This window comes from Cupressus sempervirens, chromosome 4 (assembly GCF_028749045.1).
Source record: "Cupressus sempervirens isolate cs-2001-9-10 chromosome 4, ASM2874904v1, whole genome shotgun sequence".
Classification (NCBI taxonomy): domain Eukaryota; kingdom Viridiplantae; phylum Streptophyta; class Pinopsida; order Cupressales; family Cupressaceae; genus Cupressus; species Cupressus sempervirens.
This window is the reverse complement of record NC_143121.1, coordinates 577305535-577326411: the sequence shown is the minus strand read 5'-3', so window position 1 is coordinate 577326411 and position 20877 is coordinate 577305535. Positions and strand designations below refer to the sequence as shown.

General features: G+C 38.8%; 1 protein-coding gene across 1 annotated transcript in view; it reads left to right on the top strand.

The window, feature by feature from the left end:
- LOC149562515 (uncharacterized) overlaps positions 1-20605 on the top strand; it is a 37305-nt gene extending 16700 nt beyond the window's left edge. The window contains exons 2-6 of the mRNA XM_089825996.1: positions 18640-18890; positions 19037-19412; positions 19562-19693; positions 19782-19957; positions 20255-20605. Coding sequence (XP_089682122.1) covers positions 18640-18890; positions 19037-19412; positions 19562-19693; positions 19782-19957; positions 20255-20378 — 1059 coding nt within the window. The 3' untranslated portion in view covers positions 20379-20605. The remainder of the gene's footprint in view (positions 1-18639; positions 18891-19036; positions 19413-19561; positions 19694-19781; positions 19958-20254) is intronic.
- Positions 20606-20877: the final 272 nt, after the last annotated feature.

Below are 20877 nucleotides of genomic sequence, written 5' to 3'. Positions count from 1 at the left end.
TATACTTGCCAAAATGACTAACAAAATGTTCTAGATCATTACAGAATAGAAAGGCCACCCAACAACGGTCAGGACACATCCCAAGAAAAGATCTCGTGCCAAAACAGCTTAGAGAACATTCTAGATCGTTACAAAGTAGAAAGGCCGACCCAACAATGGTCTGGATACATCTCAAGACAAGATCTTATCATAAATGTCGCGATCGAAAGAAATCCTGCAAGTTGGCTTGTGCCAAAAATGCAAAAATCACGTCCAAAATACTGACGCTCGGCATCAACAGGAGAACTCGGCACATGAAGAGTCACTTAGCATACACTAGGTAACTCGACACATGAAGGAGAGCTTGGCACACACTGTGGAACTTGACACACATTGTAGAGCGAGATGGGATAACACGTGAAAACGAGTGTTAACATGACGTGGGATAACTTGAACTTGGCTTGAACTGCAAAATTACTAGTACTCAACAATTGCTGCAACTCGGCAATGATTGAAACTCGGCAACAACCTAATGCATGATGGACATATGTACATGTGGAAATGAAATTAAAAATTAAAAAACTCTTTATGTAGGTGCTCTTGCACCAGAGTTGAGTTTGGGTAACTCTTGGTTTAGAGGATGAGTTTGTGGGTGGAGGGATTTAATTAAATAGAGAGGGGTTTTTGGAGTTTAAATTAAATGAGTATTGCATTTATTTAATTTAATAGAGGAGGGGGATTTGATTAATAAATTAGACTATTGGTTGTTTGTTAATTTAGGCTATAATTAATAAATAAAATTAATTAATTAAAGATAGCACTAAAATAATTAAATATTAAATATTTAATTAAAATATACTTTAAAAGATGACCAAATTTGATTACGAATTTATATGATCAGATTTAGGTGTCTACACCATCCACCCTGCTGCAAATCGAAATCTTTCTGCCTCTTGATATCATCCATTTGCTTGTTGAAGTCTTGCAATATACTTTTAACGTCACTTATCTCAGAATTTTGGGGATGATTAGAAGATTGGGCAAGAACAGGTGGGTGATAAACATATTTAGTGTGTTGATTCACTGTTGTAACAAGGGTACTTTGACTAAAACCAGTTTTGTGGTTGCTTGGATATGGTTGATAAGGAACTTCATGGATAGCATTTTCATAATATGGTGGTGGATATAATTATGAAGTACTTGGTAAAATACTTGCTTATTATTAACAATGATCAATATATACAAAAGAATGAACGATGTTTCCTTAGGAAACGATTGTATAGAAAAGAAACATTCTATTCTAGCTATTAAAAAACTAACAGATAACTACAGGCTAACTAAATATTAGAAACATTCTAATATTTACAATAGATTACAAATAGATAACCATTAAATAATGATAGATAATAATAAAAACTATCTATTATCGTAATACCCTCCCTTAATGGTTAATTTATCTACAACATCAAGCTGTCTTTTGATTTTGACAAACTTATCAGGACAAAGAGTCTTGGTGAGAATGTTTGCAGTTTGATCCGTTGCAGGAACATATTGCAATTCTATTGTCCTGTCTTCAACCAGTTTTCCTATGTAGTGATAGTGAACATCCACCTACTTGGTTCATTCATGGAAGATTGGATTCTATGCTAATTTGATAATGCCTTCATTATCAACAAACGAAGTGGTTGGTTCTGCTGGTAACATTTGTATATCCCCAATCATCGAATGAAGCCAAACAACTTCGCATCCTGCCTTAACTATCTCTCTGTTTTCAACCTCTGTGGAGGAGAGAGAAACTGCTTACTTCTTCTTACTACTTCATGTGATAGCGGTGAATCCCAAACTGAACACATATCCAAAAGTTGACTTTTTATCGTCAATAGAGCTTGCCCAATCTAAATCTGTGAACCCATCTAGTGTAGGATTAGAATAATGAGAGTAGAGAAGTCCATAATCTATAGCGCCCTTCACATAAAGAAGCACACGCTTTGCTACCATCCAATGATCAACCTTGGGGGCTGTCATAAAGCGTGAGATGTAGCTGACTGTGAAGTTGATATTAGGCCTAGTAGCAGAGAGGTAGATGTGATTGCCTACTAGTTGCTTGTATTTAGTATCATCAATGGGAGGAGAATCAGACTTGGCTAATAACTTGTGACCTGTCTCAATGGGTATAGATGCAGGCTTGCAATCTTGCATATGGAATTTGTCTAACAGAGTCTTGGCGTATTTGGACAGAGAAATGAATATACTAGAAGGCTATTGCCAAACCTCAACACCTAGGCAATAATGCACAAGTCCAAGGTCAGTCATATCAAAAGACTGGCATAAAATCTGTTTGATTCCTTGAATCAAAGATGTAGTACTACAAGTGACGATCAAATCATCCACATAAGTAACCAGAAGGATGATGTCACTGTCAATAGTCTTGATGTACAAATTTGAGTTTGAAGAACTCCTGTAGAAGCTTTGATCATTGAGGCATTTATCAATTTTCATGTACCATGCCCTAGGGGCCTGCTTCAAGCCATAGAAAGCTTTCACTAATTTGAGAACCTGATGTTCTTTACCGACAACCTTGAAACTAGGAGGTTGCGTCATGTAGACGTCTTCTCGTAGGTCATCATTTAGGAAAGCACTCTTGACATCCATTTGATAGACCTTCCAACCAAATTGTGCCACCATGGCTAGGACTAATCTAATTGTGCTCATCTTTGTTGTAAGAGCAAAGGTCTCCTCATAATCAATGCCACGACGCTGAGAAAAGCCTTTTACAACTAAATGAGCTTTGTACTTATCCAAAGTACCATCAGACTTGTATTTGGTTTTGTAAGCCCATTTGCAGCCAATGGTTTTCTTCCCCAATAGAAGATTAGAAAGGACCTAGGTGTATTTCCTCAACAGGCTTTGGTGTTCAAATGACATTTCTTGTTCCCAATTTGGAATTCCTATAGCCTCAAAATATGTTTGAGGTTCAAACACACTGTGAATGTTGGCCATGAGAGAAAAGTTAACAGACTTTGTAGGTTTTCTCTTTTTCCGAGCAATTCTCCCATCAATGAACTCATCATCACGAAGATCAACAAGTGTCTTAGCTCACCACTTAGGCCGGAGAGGAGAATGACCAACATTAGTATCTGGAGATGCTCTGTGATAAGATTCCTCATCAAAAGAATCAAGATCAAAGTTAGGTTAAGCATCTGCATATCTAGGTGATCTTGCAAGAGAAAGCAAGGTGTGTGTATAGGGATCACTAGTGTAACTGGAGCTGTTGGAGCCCTCCTATCAGGTGGACCTAATGGAAGCCGAACTCCCAAATCATGAACCTTCATAGGTTGGTCCGGTGGATCAGGAACAAGAGGACCAAACATAAATGGTCCTCGTTGCTCATCAAAGACTACATCACGATTGTACTACATCTCATGAGTTTCTGACTCTTGGCATCCAACTTGGTGTGTGATGCATCAGCAATCCAAACGAAAGCAAGAGAGCCAAAAACCTTTAGGTGATTGATTCTGGGCTTGCAACTTGAGGAGGCCTCTTCCGGAGTCTTACCTTTGACTGCCATTGTGGGTGACCGATTCAAAAGATAAACTACAATGTTAACTACTTCTGCCCAAAACTTCTTCGAAACATGTATGTTCAAGCATGGATCTAGCCCTCTCGATGATAGTTCTATTTTGACATTCAACTACATTGTTCTATTGTGGTCTGTGGTTAACTGGCACTTAATGCCATGAGTATTAGAGAAGCTAGAGAATTCATTAGAACAGAATTCCCCCCATTGTCTAACCTAAGAGCAATAATAGATTTCCCAAACTCTTTTTCAACTAAAGGTTTAAATTCCTAGAATTTACTAAATGCTTTTGATTTCTACTAAAATCATCAACAAACAACAAAAAATACCTGGACCCAAGAACAAAAGGAGTGGCCATAGGGCCGCAGATATCGGCATGAACAAACTGAAGTACTTGAGAAACTTGCCATGAATCGTCATTGGTGAAAGGTGTGCGATGTTGCTTCCCAGCCTAGCATGCATCACAAACTCCAAGCTGGTTGAGTCTAAATTTTTGGCAATCCTAGGACAAGCTCTTTTTGAGCAAGATGAGAGAGATAATGCACATTTAAGTGCGCATACTGCTGATGCCAAAGTGTGTTGACAAAAGACCACCAAGCAACCATAGCTAAGTCTCGAGAATTACTAGAATCAATAAGTCTAAAAAGACCATAATCCTCAAGACCCACTGCAACAATAGACTGAGTCGCTCAATCAGTGGCAAACTGATGTGAATTGAAGATGACATCCAACTATGGAGAGTGTCGTAGCAATTGAGAGTAGACTTAGTTCCATCCTTGGAATGTAGTACACATCGAGTTAAATGAGATTCCTCCTAGCACACCGAATTTGAATGTTGCCTTTGCTGACAACAGTGTACTCTTCTCTGCCACCAAAAATAACAAAATCTATATAAGTTTGGTAGTTAGTGGACCAATCTTTGTAGTGGATGAAATGACGAGAGGCACCTGAATCAATGTACTAGGCAAGTAACTTCACATGATCTGCAGGTCTTTTAGCCATGAAGGCATAAAAGACAAATTTCGTTTGCTTAGTGTGTTAGTTCCCAAAACTGCAGATTGGAAATCCAAGAGCTTGCCACTTCTTCGATAGGATTCTGCAATTAGTTCCGGCCAACGAACGAGAATCACCTCTCGATTCCCTTGCACTTCAGGCTCCGCTACACCTAGGCGGGTAGACCTCCTCGAACCTGATCACTTGGTTTAGAGTTTTTCTAAAGCGAATTTAAGCTTTGGAGTTCTTTGGTTGGCAAGGTCCTCAAACTCAATTAAAATGAAAATTGGATGCTGAGCGTTTGAATTGAATGAATTGTATAAGGTTTTAATAATGGATTTGATGCTTGTAGGAAGGAATATATAGATTTTTTGACTTCAATAATAGAAAGACCAGTGCCTTTGCTCATTCGGGCAATAGAGTCAGCTTTAGTGAATTTTCACATACAACTTTATAATGTTTTACACACTTTACTGTCAACAATTAAATAATCAAGATGCAACAGATCAAATATATACGCAATCTTAAATTAGTCCAGATTGAACTTTAACTCCTCTAGTAGGGAGACAAACTGGAAACAAATATGGAAACAATTATATATTTCATAATATTTGTGATGATCACATTCAAGATGTTAAATGACCATGTCCACTTATCCGACATTTAAATTGTATACAAAATTCCAATTTTTTTTAATAAAGGACGAACCATCTACAGTTTAAATCTCCATGCCATTTAAAAAATAAACAAAAGACATTTTATTTTATTATAAAAATAAAATAATTGAATTTATATTATAAAGTCATAATATAGTCCTTGTTCCTCCATACAAGTAGATATTAAATGCTTCTTCCTTGAGAATATGAATGTTTGGATCTTGGATTGTTGTTTTGAAGTCACTCCATATTTATATTTCATGTAATAAGAAATGTGACTCTTTAGCATTAAAAGTTGTATTTCTAATAAATGACACCCTTTCAATTAAAACATAATAGGTAGTATTCGGTTCATAATCTTTCTTTTAATCGGTGGGCACCACTTTGTCTTATGAATATGTATTCCTTTAACAAATCGAAGATAGACATAGTGACTCATCAAACATTTAGCGGCAGAAATAATGTTTCAAATATTTATTGAACTCCCCAATGCCCATGCTAGAATGTTTTTATTATTTTGCATATGCGATATCATTCCTTTGTACTCGTCTTCTAGGCTCCGACGACTCTATTCCACATATTTTTGTGTGGGCTTCCATATTCCAATCCAAAATCTTTGTTCCAATGTTGATTAACGTTGGGCACTGGGCATAACAAAGCTTCTCACGACATCGTTTCTTCTCTAGTTATTTGTTTTGTGTGAGCCGTGTCTTTCATCATGTATTATTAGTCTAGTGTTGTTGAAGATGCCTATACAAATGTTGCATTGCCTTTATTCACGCTCCAAAAATGTGTAGAGTTACACCCCCAGTACTCATTTCTATTCATTCCTACTCAAATTTGGAAAAGATGAATATATTTATTCTGCCTCAATGTGTAGACTTGCTTCAACCTTCTTTAACAAGCATATTAAAGACTTTAATACATCAAGCTTTCACCATTGGAGAAGAATATACCCTATATCAAACATATGGCTCAGTTTGACTTATCACAAATGCTTCATTATGTAATATCCTTCTTTTGTACCTGGTCTGAATGCACAACTTTCCTATGATTATGTGTTTCCAGATTTTGCTGTAGATGTCATTGGATCCCTACTCTTTAAAAGCCTTTAATTGGTAGTTATGTTAATATTTGGAAATAAAGGGGGTAAAAACTTTATTAAGAATCAGAAAGCATTAATACAAAGCGAACTAGAACCAAAGGTCCCAACAAGAAGCACAGGGATAATCCCAAACAGAGATAAAACAACCAACACCGTCATCTATCATCATTCTCCACCCTATCATCATCCAAAATACTCCTCAAGTCAAAACAGAGCTCTTGAGGAACCAACTCCCATTCCTCAATCCTCCATCCCTCAGCATGCTCAGAAGCCCATTTCGCCAAACAGTTAGCTGCCCTATTCCACTCTCTTGGAATATGAGCAAAAGTCACCAATTCCATCAAAGAACTGATTTGCAAAATTTGTTGCACAATCCTAGCCAATTCCCAGTTAACATCAGACACTTTCTGCTCAATAAGCAAGTTGATCAAAACTTGGGAGTCTGACTCACAAACAATTCTTCTCCAGCCTTGCGCATGAGCTTTCTCAAGAGCAGCAAGAATAGCGAACCCTTCCACCAGGTTAATGGTTTGAATCCCTCCATGGATCGAGAAGATAAAAACCACTGAGCCCATAACATCTCTCCCAATCTCACCGATACCAGCCGGACCTGGATTACCCCTTGAAGATCCATAAGTATTGATCTTCAAGATCCCGTAGGGGGGAGGCTGCCATTTACCAACCCTATCAATTTTTTGCTTCTCACGATGCCATCTCCTAGCCCTCGTTAACTCCAAAGAAGACTCCAAAGTCTCCAATCTCTCCACCAACTCTGTATCACGTTTCCCCAAAGGTAATTCTACTTCACACTTAGCCTCCACGGTCTCTTGAATCATGCTCAATATCCTCGGCCAAATTTGTTGCACTAGTCGTTGCTCACCACGAAAAATCCTTTGATTGCGCTCCAGCCAAATCTGCCATAATAAGAAGATAGGCCCCACAAACCATACCTCCTGCAGGAAAGGAGCCACAGAAGGAGGCTGCCCCATCCCCTGCCAAAACTCAATCAAGGAGGAAGCATGGCCACAAGGTGCTACCCAAATTCCCCACCAAAAATGCCAAAGCTGCAGGGCAAAAGAGCACCGAAAAAACAAATGGGAAGAGTCCTCCTCATTAGCCCCGCACATAACACAAATAGAAGGGCCATGGAATCCTCTTTTCCTAATATTATCCCAAGTCAAACATTTATTCCAAGCCAACATCCAAATAAAACAATTGCACTTTGGCCAAGATAGTTTATTCCAAACCTTCCTCCACCACTGCACTTCAGGCAGAACCATCTTATGAGACACCAATCTGATGTACCCAGAGGCAACCGTATAGGTCCCCTTAGGATTGGGAGACCAGGCCAGCACATCGTCCTCCGGAAGAGAACAACAACTTTTACTGGAAAGGATATTTTGTAGCATAGCACACTCCTCCTGTAAATCAACAACTGGCCATTCATTTGGAGACTTCCATTTAGCTATTTCTAGCTGACCGTAGGGAAAAAAAGACTTAAAATCACTCACCCTTGACCAACCAGCCTCCAGAAACCGCTGACACAAAATCCCTAAGTTAGGAAATTGAGAAATTATTGGTGGAAATCCATCCCAAGAGTCTGACCAGAATTGAGCCTCCACCCCCCTCTTGCAGATCCAAAATAATCCATCCTTAATAAGCTGAGCCCCTTTCTTTAAAGTATCCCAAATCACAGATCCCTTCCCCCCAAGTGGATACCTAGAAATATCAAGATGAGAAATCCCTGGGAGATACTTCTGTGAAAGAACCATCACCCAGCTCTTATCTTGCTCATTACACCACCGCCAGTAGAGTTTAGCAGCCAAAGCCTCACTTGACAATGCCGACTGCCTCAAGCCAAGACTCCCATAATGCTTCTGACTACACACCACTTCCCATTTAACCAAACTCCATTTGGAAGTCTCCAAGCAGCCCGCCCATAAAAATTGGTGCATCACAGAATCCAGATCCTTAAGGAAGCCTGTAGGAGCAACTTGGAGCATGCATCTATAAATGGGCAAAGCCTGCACAACTGACTTAATCAACTGGACACGACTAGCAAAGGATAACCAACGGTGAGTCCAATGATTAACTTTCACCCTAAATTTGTCCAAAATAGCTTGCCAAGACTCCTTGGGGAGCCTACTCACGGAGATGAGAATGCCAAGATACTTCAATGGAAGATTCCCAATTTGAAACCTCAAAGTGTGGGCAATCCTTTGTTGAATAGGGCCCGGAGTATTGAAGAAGTATATGGATGACTTTCCCTCATCAATCTGCTATCCTGAGGCAGCTAGGTACACATCCAAGACTCTACGAAGATTAGATGCCTCCCTCATTGTAGCCATCCCCATCAAAGTAGTATCATCTACAAATTGCAGGTGAGTCTGCGGTGGTAAAGTTCCACCCCATCTCCAACCTTTTATAAATCTAGACCCCACATTCTGTTTAATCCATCTCCCCAAACCTTCTGCCAAAAGAATAAACAAATAAGGGGAGAGAGGGTCTCCTTGACGAAGCCCCCTTGAGGCCCCAAAAAGCTCAGAATGACTCCCATTAATAAGCACTGAGAAAGAGACCGACGTAACACAACTCCAAACCCATTGAGTCCAATCTTCTGCAAAGCCAAAGGCACTAAGAACCCTCTGCAAAAAATACCACCTTACTTTGTCATAAGCCTTTGCCATATCTAATTTGATAAACATCGCTTTTTCTTTTGATTTGGCCATAGAATGGATGACCTCAGTAGCAATAACAATCCCATCCAGAATTTGCCTACCCGCTACAAAACCACTTTGCTCCTCGGAAATCAAATCAGCAAGCCCCTTCTCTAACCTATCTGCCATAAGCTTGGAAATAATTTTGTAAATAACATTGCATAAAGAGATGGGCCAAAATTGACTCAACCTATCAGCCCCCTCCTGCTTGGGGATAAGAGCAAGAAAAGTAGCATTTAGAGCCCTTAACATCTGCTTATTGTGTTGAGACTCCTGAACCACAGCCAGGAGGTCAAATTTGATGATATCCGAGAACTCTTGATAAAACCAATGGGGAAGCCATCAGGTCTTGGTGCCTTTCCTTTTTTCATATTAAAAACAACCCCTTCAAGCTCCTCAATCGAGATATCCCTCATGAGCTGCTGATTCATATCTTCGGTCACAAGGGCGGGAATACAGGAAAGAACATGCGCTTCCTCAAGAGACCCCCCTTGCGAGTCCTCTCTAAAGAGAGATTCAAAGTACTGTACTGCCTCCCTGAACATTTATGGAAAAGAAGAAAGATGCTCTCCCCTCTCATTCACCAACCCCAAGATAGATGCCTCCTGGCCTTCACCGAGTTGAAGAAGAAAGCTGTATTTTTGTCCCCTTCCTGAAGCCACTCCATCTGCGCCTTTTGTTTCCAATACATTTCCTCTCGCATTTGCCATTCTTCAAGCAATCTCATAGCTCGAGCCTCGTCCTGAAGCAATTCAACTGTTACCCCTTCCTCTCTTATCCTTCTTGTAATATCATCCAAATCTGCTTGAGCCCAAGCCTTTTCATGGAATAGATTCCCATAGTGTAACCGATTCCATTGTTTAAGCTCAAACTTAACATATTGAAGGAGCTTAGCAAAAATATACATAGAAGTACCATAGGCTGGTATACCTTTCTTCCACCAATCAGATACCAAATCATACAAAGATGAGTCCCGAAGCCACATAAGTTGGAACCTAAAAGAAGGCTTCCGAAGCACTCGAGTTGAAACTGTAGAAAGTTTAATAGGCCAATGATCCAATCCTCTCCAATCCAAGATCTCAGAGCAAGATGATTGCAACCCCCCAATCCAGTAACAAGAAACCAGGAACCGATCTAACCTTTCTGCAACACAAAACTCTCCACTTCGACGATTGTTCCAAGTGAACTGACCATTGATAGGTATAATATCCACAAGGTTCAAGGAATTAATATTGTCTTGAAGCAGCAGTGCAGAAGGCTCCAGTCTTCCATTACCACCCCGCTTCTCAGCTAGCTCACAAATAAAGGGCAACATGCTACGAATCAGCTTGATATGGGACCACAAAACTTGTTTACCCTGGAAATTAGTAGGAGCATAAATGTTGGAATATAATATAACTTCCCCTGTCTCTAAGCAATTAGCAATCATGGACAGAGAGGATTTAGAGGAAATCCACCAAAGAGGCTGGATTTTTCTAGGATTCCATAAATAGGCCAAACCCCCGGAAGCACCATGAGCTCCAATGCACTGGCATTCTCCATTACTCCACAACCTAGTCTTTAGACCTTGCATACTCTCCACAGATAACTTAGTTTCCTGCAAAAAAAGAACATTCGGACTATGTCTTCTGACTAACTCATGAATAGCTTTTTGTCTAGGGCCACTGTTCAAACCCCTCACATTCCATGATAAAATAATCATTTTAAGGGGCATGAGAAAATAGAATCCAGAGGCTTAACTGCCCCCGACTCCACCAAATTCTCACCAGCTAATTTAATCTTTTCTACATCCTTTTTTCGGCCAGGTTTCACCAATTTCTCTTCCCCACCCTTCTTGATATCCTTCTGCATAATACCCAATTTGGGAGGAGGCTTAATCTTTGCTGCTGAGCTTGAACCAATGTGCTGCCCAACAGTCGGAGAATCCATACTTGCTGTTGAAACAATGGCCAAGGGTTCTTGCACCTCTGAATTGCCCTTTTGCTGATCAACATCCAGTTGCCTACACTCATCCCCTATGGGATCCATAATAGACCCGATAACAGGATCCTCCTGAACTAAGTCCATAAGTCCATTATCCAAATTGGTCAAACTCGGGTTCACCTCCTGTTGGCAAAGCTCATCCAACACCTCAAACCTGTTAAATGTATCATCCTACCTTTCTTTAAAAGACCTCATTTGACCCCTATTTCGATTTCGAGCCCTGATCGGAACAAAACCATCAGAGGCCCCTGTCTCATTAGGAGATATGTTCTTCCCTTTATTTGTCTCAGGAGGCTTGCTCACAGGCTGTGACTGAAGGGATTCCCGAGGTTTATTCCTTGGGCATCTTCGCTGCAGATGCCCATATTCTCGACATAGGCGACAACGAAAAGGAAGAGTTTCATAATCCAATTGCTGCACCCAAGAATAAGAACCCACACACATTTCTATTGCATCTGGTAGAGGCCTACTAAGATCAATTTCAACACAAATGCGAGCAAAAGTCATTACCTTTTTCCCCAAGGTCTGCGATGAGGTCCCTACAGGGATTCCAAGCACTGAAGCCAAAAGATGTAACACATCCTCTTGACATCATTCCACCGGAAACAGTGGCAAACGAACCCATATTGGGACACGGTTAGGTAGCTCCTCTGCGTGGTTGAATCCAGCATGCCATGGTTTGATAAACAACCCAACTTTATTGTGGAAATACGGACCTCCTTCAAACACCCTATTGCGATCAGCAATACAATTGAAAGTAACCATGAAATAGTTGTTTGCCAGCAACATTATCTCCATTTCCCCTTCTGGCTCCCAAGTCCTCCGAGTCCAAACCTCCAAGAATTGCAAGGAAACCCTCATTCCTAAGAACTTACAGTATAGGGAGTGATTCGAATAATATTCAACATCATTCACGATCATTTCAACTGGCACAACTAGTTTTGGCCTCTCCTTGCACCTCTCAAGACAACCATTGGTCTTCGTAATCCTTGTGCCATTAGATGGCCCCACATCAACAGTCTCAAAATTTTGAGCGAACAAGTTATTGTCAAAAGTCTTCATCCCTTGATTTAACACTTTAGGGCCTAAAGCCGCTCGAAAATCCATGCTCGAGCTCTTCATTGCAATCTCCCCCTTAGCTTCAGCCATTAACAAACACCACCGATTCAAAAAGGGAGATCCCCCCCTCCCTTAATCCAATCCCTTCAACTTTAAACCTACAACTATACACCCCCATCCTCCACAGAACAACACAAACCAAGGCTGTGGGTAAACAAGTGCCCAACAGCAGCGCCCACTGCGCACCCATGATGCAGGACAGCAGGAGGCACAAAACGACTCCCATGTGCAGCAAAAGACGGCTCCTCCAGAACTCGGCCCAATCCAGCAAGACGGTGCACCCAATCCATAGCCCTTCAAACACCAAATTCCTCGCTGCAGCGCTCAGAAAACAAAAAAACGAGCTAGGGCACGGGTGCCCTAGCTCTAGACGCATGCCAAAAACTCGGTGGCTCTCATCGCACCCCTCCCATACCAATCCATATTAATATAATTTCGGTAGTTATGTTAATATCAATTTCTATGTTGTTGGCCATTATCCTTACTATCATTACAATGTTCAAATCACCATCACTCTTAGGACATTAGTAATGTTTTTATCACTGCAATGTATTTCGCTCATTACTCAAGTCATCAAAATTAGGCATCACTCCTTACTAACGCTGCTATGTATCTAATGTGTTTGTGATTACAACCTTGCTGTTCCTAAGAAAATTGACAAAGGCGGGAGAAATAATTGGCTGGGATCTAGTAAAAAGATTTGAGATGCTTTTATGAATTTAGGATCATCTAACATGATTTGTCAAATGAAGGAAAAAGAATTTTGAGCTCCATTACAGTGTGCGCTGCACTGTTCACTTTGGGCTGTGAACTTGATTGCTTAGATTGGGCAGCTATTGCTTAGATTGGGCAGCTAAGCGTTTTCGACATTCAACCTTCATGTGATCATAATTGTGGCAATAATTGCATTGAATGTTCTTTTTCTTGGAGCCTTCTAAAGCTGGAGTAGAGGACTTCTGCTGAGACTTGCCTTTATCCTTCTAAAAGGATTTAGCGGCAAAGACTTGCTCTCATGGAGGTGGAGCTAGAACTGCTATCAAAGTGTTGTTTTCATGGATCTTGCTGAAGCATAAGTGTGCAAAGATCTATGAACTTCACATCATCACTCATAGAAGTGATGTTGAGAGTCTCGATAAAATGCTCATAGGACTTGGGCAAACTCTTGAGGGTTATGACCAGAATGTCCTCTTCCTCCATCTTGCGTCCAATGGTAAACAACTGATCACGGATAACCTGAATCCTATTCAGGTATTCTTGGAGCAGTTAACGCTCATCCATGATAATAGAAAATAGAGTATTCTTGAGAAAGAAGGCTTTGCCTTTGTCTGAAATCTTGTTTGAAGTCTCATAAAGTTTCTTAAGATGCTCCCATATTTCAATAGCTGTTTTGCTAGATGGAATTTGAGGGAGCTGATTATCAGTTACGGATAATTTGAGAAGCATCAGTACCTCCCGATTTTTTAGATGCCATGTACTCAGAGCAATACCAGCTGTAGTTGGATGCTTTGTAACACCCAAAACAGTTTGATCAATATTTTGATATTCGAAGATTGTTAGAATCCGCTGCTTTGATGTGCCATAATTTTGACCATTGAATTTTGAATTGCCCTTGAGTAGAATATCAGTCAAAGATGCCATACACGTTTTCTAGTGAAAAAGTGTGAAAAATTGTGAAGGCACGTACTTGAGGCAAAAAAGGAAGACCCAGAAATAATGAAGGCACATACCCAAAAGAGAGCTCGAAAAACAAACAAAAAATACGTTGTCGGATTCAAGATCTGTTGGCCCAAAAATTGAGGTACTAAAAAAAAAACAACAATCCAATTGAGCTTTCGAAAAATCCACCAAGAATCTGTAAAATCGTCTGAAATCTTAGATGGGTTCCACAAAATACATTGCTATTTTGCCTCGAATTTTCCAGGAAAAGTAATCTTGAAAAATTTAAACAAATAATTTCTAAAGAGAAATTATAATGTTTTTGAATTTTTATGTCTCTGATACCATATTACAAAGTAATTGTTAAAATGCTTGCTTATTATTAACAATGAATAATAGATCAATATATACAAAAAGAATGAACGGTGTTTCCTTGGGATACGGTAGTAAAGAATAGAAACATTTATTCTAGCTAATAGAAAACTAACAGATAACTACAAGCTAACTAAATATTAGAAACAGTCTAATATTTACAACAGATTACAAATGGACAACCATTAAATAATAATAGATAATAATAGAAGCTATCTATTATTGTAATAGATATACGCACTGTCCATGAAAACTTTACATCTTTATTCATTCAAAGAGCTGAAAATTAAAAGAGAAGATTGTTTTGAAACATACAAGCACTTGTCTCTTTGAACGCAGAATATATATTCTTTGTAGAGCCACTAGATGTGTATGGGTATTGCTTCCAAAAGCTGAAATAACTGATTTACACACCAACCAACAATAAAAAATGTATGGAAGACTTTTGAACTGAACAGTACAAGCAGTTCTCCGGGCATGCCGATTCGCACTTATATGTTCCAGATGACTTTCAATGCTATATTCCATAAGCTGTAGCCTTTTTGATGCAAACTTTCTAGCAACTCAGAATGTAAGGTTATGTCACAAGTATTTTCCTCAGCATTCTTAAGATCATCTTTCTTTGACAATACTATCTGATCTGGTCAGTTTTAACCACTGGATGTCCTTTGAGCTCATATTTGACAAGTTTCCTTCATTTTTCCATCTTGTTTTTGGAACTTTTTCAGAAATGCACAACTCTGAAGATTTCTTTGGCAACTTTCTTTTCTTTTCAAGGAGCTTCATCCAGTCCTGGATCAGTCTCACGTTAAGTTCCATTATACATCAATTGAAGGCCTTTCTATAAGGCAAAAGTTGTATTCTTTTCCTCACCTCCCTCTTTTCTGTCCTTTGCATGTGCAAAATGCAAAAATGTATTGAAACTCATTTTCAAAATAGCATACTTTCAGACTTGTAACAGAAGAAAAACTCCTGAAATGTATGTTTCTTGAAAATGAGTTTCAATACATTTTTTCTTTTTGCACATGCAAAAGACTGAAAAGAGGGAACCGAGGAAAATAATTACAATTTTTTGCCTTCTAGAAAGGTCTTCAATTGATCTGAAATGGAACCAAAGGTGAGATTGACCCAGAACTGGATGAAGCTCCTTCAAATCCAGAAGAAGGAAAAACAAAGTTGCCAAAGAAGTCTTCAGGGTCATGCATCTCTGAAAATTTCCAAAAACAAGAGGCAAAAATGGAGGAAAGTTATCAAATATGGTCTCAAAAACTTCTTTTAAATCGAAATAAATTGCTCCATTTGCCTTCAAATTTCCATTTTTTGGGACCCTAACTGCTGCAAGAACTAAATACTCAAATAGTTGCCTCTGATCACATTGTTATCAACTCACTAATATTCTTTTCTGTGCTTTGATTTCATAACAGTGACCTCTGTTTGCTCTATGCGACAGTGATGTCTTCTTTTGCTCACTATATGATAGTGACATGCCCTTTTTCCCGTGCATACTACAGTTGTGAGTCTGACAGTACTTTGATCAATGTGACTGCAATTATTTCACTCACCTGACCACTATATTGATCAATTTTTTGAACCTTCTTCACAATGACTACTTCTAAGTCATCAAGGACTGTAATTTACAGTGCAATGACTGTCCCAACCTTTTGAAATTCATGTTCCTTACTATTTTTAGAGTGCTTTAATAGTGTACCTGTTATCACTCTTTTGTTACCATGATGTTTGTTTTCGTTATCTAGGAATCTCTGTCATTGACCTATATGATGATATTGCATGCCTGTTTTACTCACTGATCTCACCCCTATGATGGCTTTTTCTTCATAGCAGTGCCTTTACCTATTATATCTGTGACATGGCTTTACTGATTCTCTGCTCTCCATGGCTATCATTCACTGTCACTGCACTGTTTTCAGCAGTCACCGCTTCTTAATACCTTGATCTGTCATCACCATTGATCTGCAATGTTCTTCTTGCCGTAACAGTGTCTTTAAGCAGAGAGAGTTCTTGGCCCTATCTTTTGATCTTCAGTATGTTCACCATGCAATATCAATGCATTTGCTTCATACTCACAACAATAGCACTGTCTTTGTAAACAACTCTACTGTCTGTACCGTAGTCATGACAGTAGTGACTGCTCCTTGTTCTTGATGACAACCTCGAATGTCTTTGATAACTGTCATAACTGCACTACTGTTGCTCATGCACCTCTGTGAATTGCCCTTTCCATGTGTTCTTCATGAATGCCCTTTGGCTTGGACTAGATCATGTTTTCATTTTTCATTTGGCTGTAGCAGTCACAACACTAGCATGCTCACCTCTTCTTTACAAAAGCATCTGTCTCATTTCTCTTGAAACAACATAGAGCCTTCATTGAACTTGTAAATCCATTTTCCTTCTCATTGTTAACTGGGCGGTCTTTTCATTTTATATGCTTTATGACTGCATTCATCACATTGCTAGATGAACGTGTCTTTCTTTTTTCTATTAGTATGTCCCTGGCATTGACACCTGTTGTATTTGCATTGAACCTCTTCTCTTTAATATTTTATCACTGACCCCAATCTCAGTATCTTGCCTCTTGATCATGCATGCTATCTAATGTCCAAATATTTCATTAGCGCTATGGTAAGGTTCTTTGACACTGCTTTTTATTGCATTCTATGATCACTTCCATATGCTTGATAATGAAATTCTTTGACTATTACTGTCAATGAACAAAATTCTGTCCCTCGTGACTGCTCTCAACATGGCACTATTGCCATTCTCTTCTGTTCATTATGACAGAGTCAAGATCTTTGAATGCATTCATGCTGTTTTTCATATGAAACAGCTGCTCTTTTTATGCATGGAAATGGCTTTTCCCTCACACAAACAGCTATTCATACCCATGAGATGCTGTTGTTTTAACTAAGAGCTGCTGTTTTAACTCATAGATCCGTTGATCTGAAAAGAATTTATTGTTCTTGTTTAGATCTCACTGTCCATGCACTGTGTTAAAACAAATATTGTTGTCCAATGCAATTAAATGATGGAATCAACTCTTCTAGACTCATTGAAAATGAAACCTCCTGCATGGGCGGGGTTGTAGATTTTTATGCCCTGCTGCTGTTCCATCTTGCAGCAAATTACTTATCATCAATGTGGCCTTTGATTAGACAATGTACTGACCTTAACAAATAATTAGTGTATGTTTGATCATGAACCATCAAAATCCTGTTGAACAGTGAGTAAAACCCTCTTCCATAACCATCATGCTTTTAGTTTAGAATAGTTAAATAGTTTTAGCCATGCAAACCTTGTGAATCAGGGAAAATATTCAGAAACAAAGAGAAAGATCTTTTAGAAAAATAATGGTGAATACATGCCTTAAAGATAGGGGAAAAGTCTCTTGATAAAACACTGAAACTAACTCCTCTAGAGCAGTGAGCATGAACCCTAGCTCTTAGATTTTCCACTTTCTCATGTTTCCATCGCTTTTTCCATAAAGAATCTGCTGCTGAAAAGGAAAAACTGCAGTTCTCTTTTAGAAATCTGCTTCTTTGTATTGGAAGATGCTGTTGCACAAGGTAATTCAACCTTTCCATGCACAAACCCGATATACTAAGTTACTGATGCTCTCTCTGGAGGCTTAGATGCAGAAGTGAGTGCTCTCTGGATGCGTCCATGAAGTGCATCCCAGGACTGTGGAAGGACCAGAGCATCCACAGCCCTTGGACATCTGAAAGCCTCCATGTACAAAAACACTAATATTGACATTAAAAAGCAGAAAATACAACTTGCTTGCACAATTTTTAATGAGATAATGGCATATCCAAGCAAAAGAATGAAAATTTAGCCTGCAGCCTTCAGTACTAGACAGTCACCTCATCTTTCCTAAGCCACATTTACTCTTACTTATTCAAGCTAATTAGTCTATATATTCACAATATCCCTATCCAAGAAACATCTTCATCTTGAACATATTTCTGTTATCCTGGAGAAGCAGCAATTTGCAAGCTCTCGCAGTGCAACCAATCTTACATCTGGCAAGAGTGATCAATTGATTGGATGTCATGTATAAATGCTTCCAGTTGAACAAAACATGCATTCCCTACAGCGAAAGGTTTAATCAGGGATGTACAGAATTGGGTATACTTTGAAATTATGAAAATTCAAGGGTTCGTTATTTAAAAAGTTATATACGATTTCTGTTGAATGTCCGCCTCTATTGGTTGTTGAGATATATCTGGAACTAGTTGAGTTTTAACATGTGAAGGTGATCCATATCTAAAACTTAGGCAGAAAGTTTGACCTTTCAACTCACTGATACCCTCTGATAACCAAAATTATATGTTAAATGCTTTCATTTGTATCTGATGTTTAATATTTTATCAATGATGAAGTATCATACTATCAAATGATTTAATTTTTTATATTCCTTGCATTTCTTTGTACATATATTTATAAATTGGAAAACATGTTGTACAGGTGACCCATTCGGTAAATGGGATGAAGACACTACACTATTTTCTTTTCAGTGTTTGTGGCATTCAGACTGATTGGAAACTACAAGATGTATTAGAAGAGCAAATCCAAACAATTAAAACTATGGTTGGACCAAAAGACCATGTTATTTGTGCATTATCAGGTGGTGTTGATTCTACAGTTGCTGCAACTCTTGTGCATAAAGCAATTGGAGACAGGCTTCACTGTGTTTTTGTTGACAATGGGCTTCTGAGGTGAGCTAAAGAGCATGAATGATGTATCAATTTTTAAAGAGAAGTTAGATTAGAAGAATTGAGTTTCTCATTTTCTTCATATGAATTATTTGAATGTGACAAGTTGTTATAGTTCAGAATGACATTGAGTCTTGGCTTTCTGTCAGGTATAAGGAGAAAGAACGCGTTCTGGCCACATTTGAAAGTGAGCTTCATTTGCCAGTGACTTGTGTTGATGCAGCAAGTCTATTTCTTAGTAAGCTGAAAGGTGTAACTGATCCTGAAAGAAAGCGAAAAATCATTGGAGGGGAATTTATCCATATCTTTGATGAATTCTCTTCAAATCTGGAAAACAAATTGGGGCAAAAGCCTAAATTTTTGGTACAGGGCACTCTTTATCCAGATGTAATTGAGTCATGTCCACCACCAGGGAGTGGGAGAAATCATTCCCACACAATCAAGAGCCATCACAATGTTGGAGGGCTTCCAGAGGATATGAAATTGAAACTTATTGAGCCACTTAGGTGGCTTTTCAAAGATGAGGTATCTTTTCTTCAATATTTTTCTATCATGTTTCTTCGTTTTATATTCTTCATTTCAATAATGAGTGACTGTTTTTCTAATGTGCTTTCAGTATTAGCTTATTTTTTTACTATAACCTTGGATTGATGACTATAATGAAATTTTGACAGGTGCGCAAGCTAGGAGAACTTCTGAATGTACCTCAGGCTTTTCTTAAGCGCCATCCATTCCCTGGTCCTGGTCTAGCTGTGCGCATTTTAGGGGATGTCACTGAAGGGAATGCTCTGGAAACATTACGCCTGGTATGCATATATGACTAATGTAAATGCACCAATCACTGTTTCATGATACCTGCCTAAAGTTCTGATTGTATGGTACTCCATTGGACAGGTTGATGAGATATTCATTGATTCAATCAAAGATGCAGGACTATATGATTCAATTTGGCAAGCATTTGCTGTTTTCTTGCCTGTGAGGAGTGTTGGTGTGCAAGGTGATCAAAGAACCCATTCTCACGTAGTTGCATTGAGAGCCATAACTAGTGAAGATGGAATGACTGCAGATTGGTGTGTTTCTCCTTCCAGTTTCTCTGCCATTTCTCTTTGGGCTTATATGATCTTTTAAAATTGTTATTGTAATACCAAATGAGTTCTTACAGTTGCAAGGAAATATTTAATCTGACTAGGGTTCAGAACTAGCAAATATGACTATATATAGACAAACATGGTAGAATAACTAGGATCAAGGGTGCTTTTATCTCGAATCTGATCCTGTTTTCAGTGCTTGTATACCTTGTTTTCTAACTATTTGTTACAATGGTTAATTTACTTGGGCTAACTTGCATATAATTATTTGAGTTACAGGTACCAGTTTGACCCAAAGTTCCTTGCTGAAGTTTCTGCAAGGATTTGCAATAGCGTTCGGGGAGTTAATCGAGTTGTATATGACATAACTTCAAAACCTCCATCCACTGTAGAGTGGGAATAATTAATGTAAAGCACTAATTGGATTGAGCTGCCTCCAATTTTGTCTGTTATTCTATTTATGTTGTTTGCATACCATCTGGGTACAGAATTTTTGCAGGAAAGAATATCAAATAATTTAGCATGAGCTCAATACAGCTCCATTTTGAGCACATTGTAACATATATGATTTCTTCAAGGACTATATTATTATTTTCTGATAAGATGAACAAGTTCATTTTACTCTTTCAATTGCTTTTATAGAAAAGTTTGCTTTTATATGTAACTTGACACAATCTGGGTATCATTGGCATGGCAAGAAAGCCTAGAAGGAAACAAGATAGCCTCCCGATTTTGATAAAATGCATGTGAAATGTCCCTGGTCTGGATGTACTATAGAATTAAGGGACACCTATAAAAATACCTTCTTCCTATTATGAATTAGAATCTTGATTTTCACTATCAACTTCTGAATTGATAATATAATTCCAATGATATGCCAATGATTAATATTTATGCTCCTC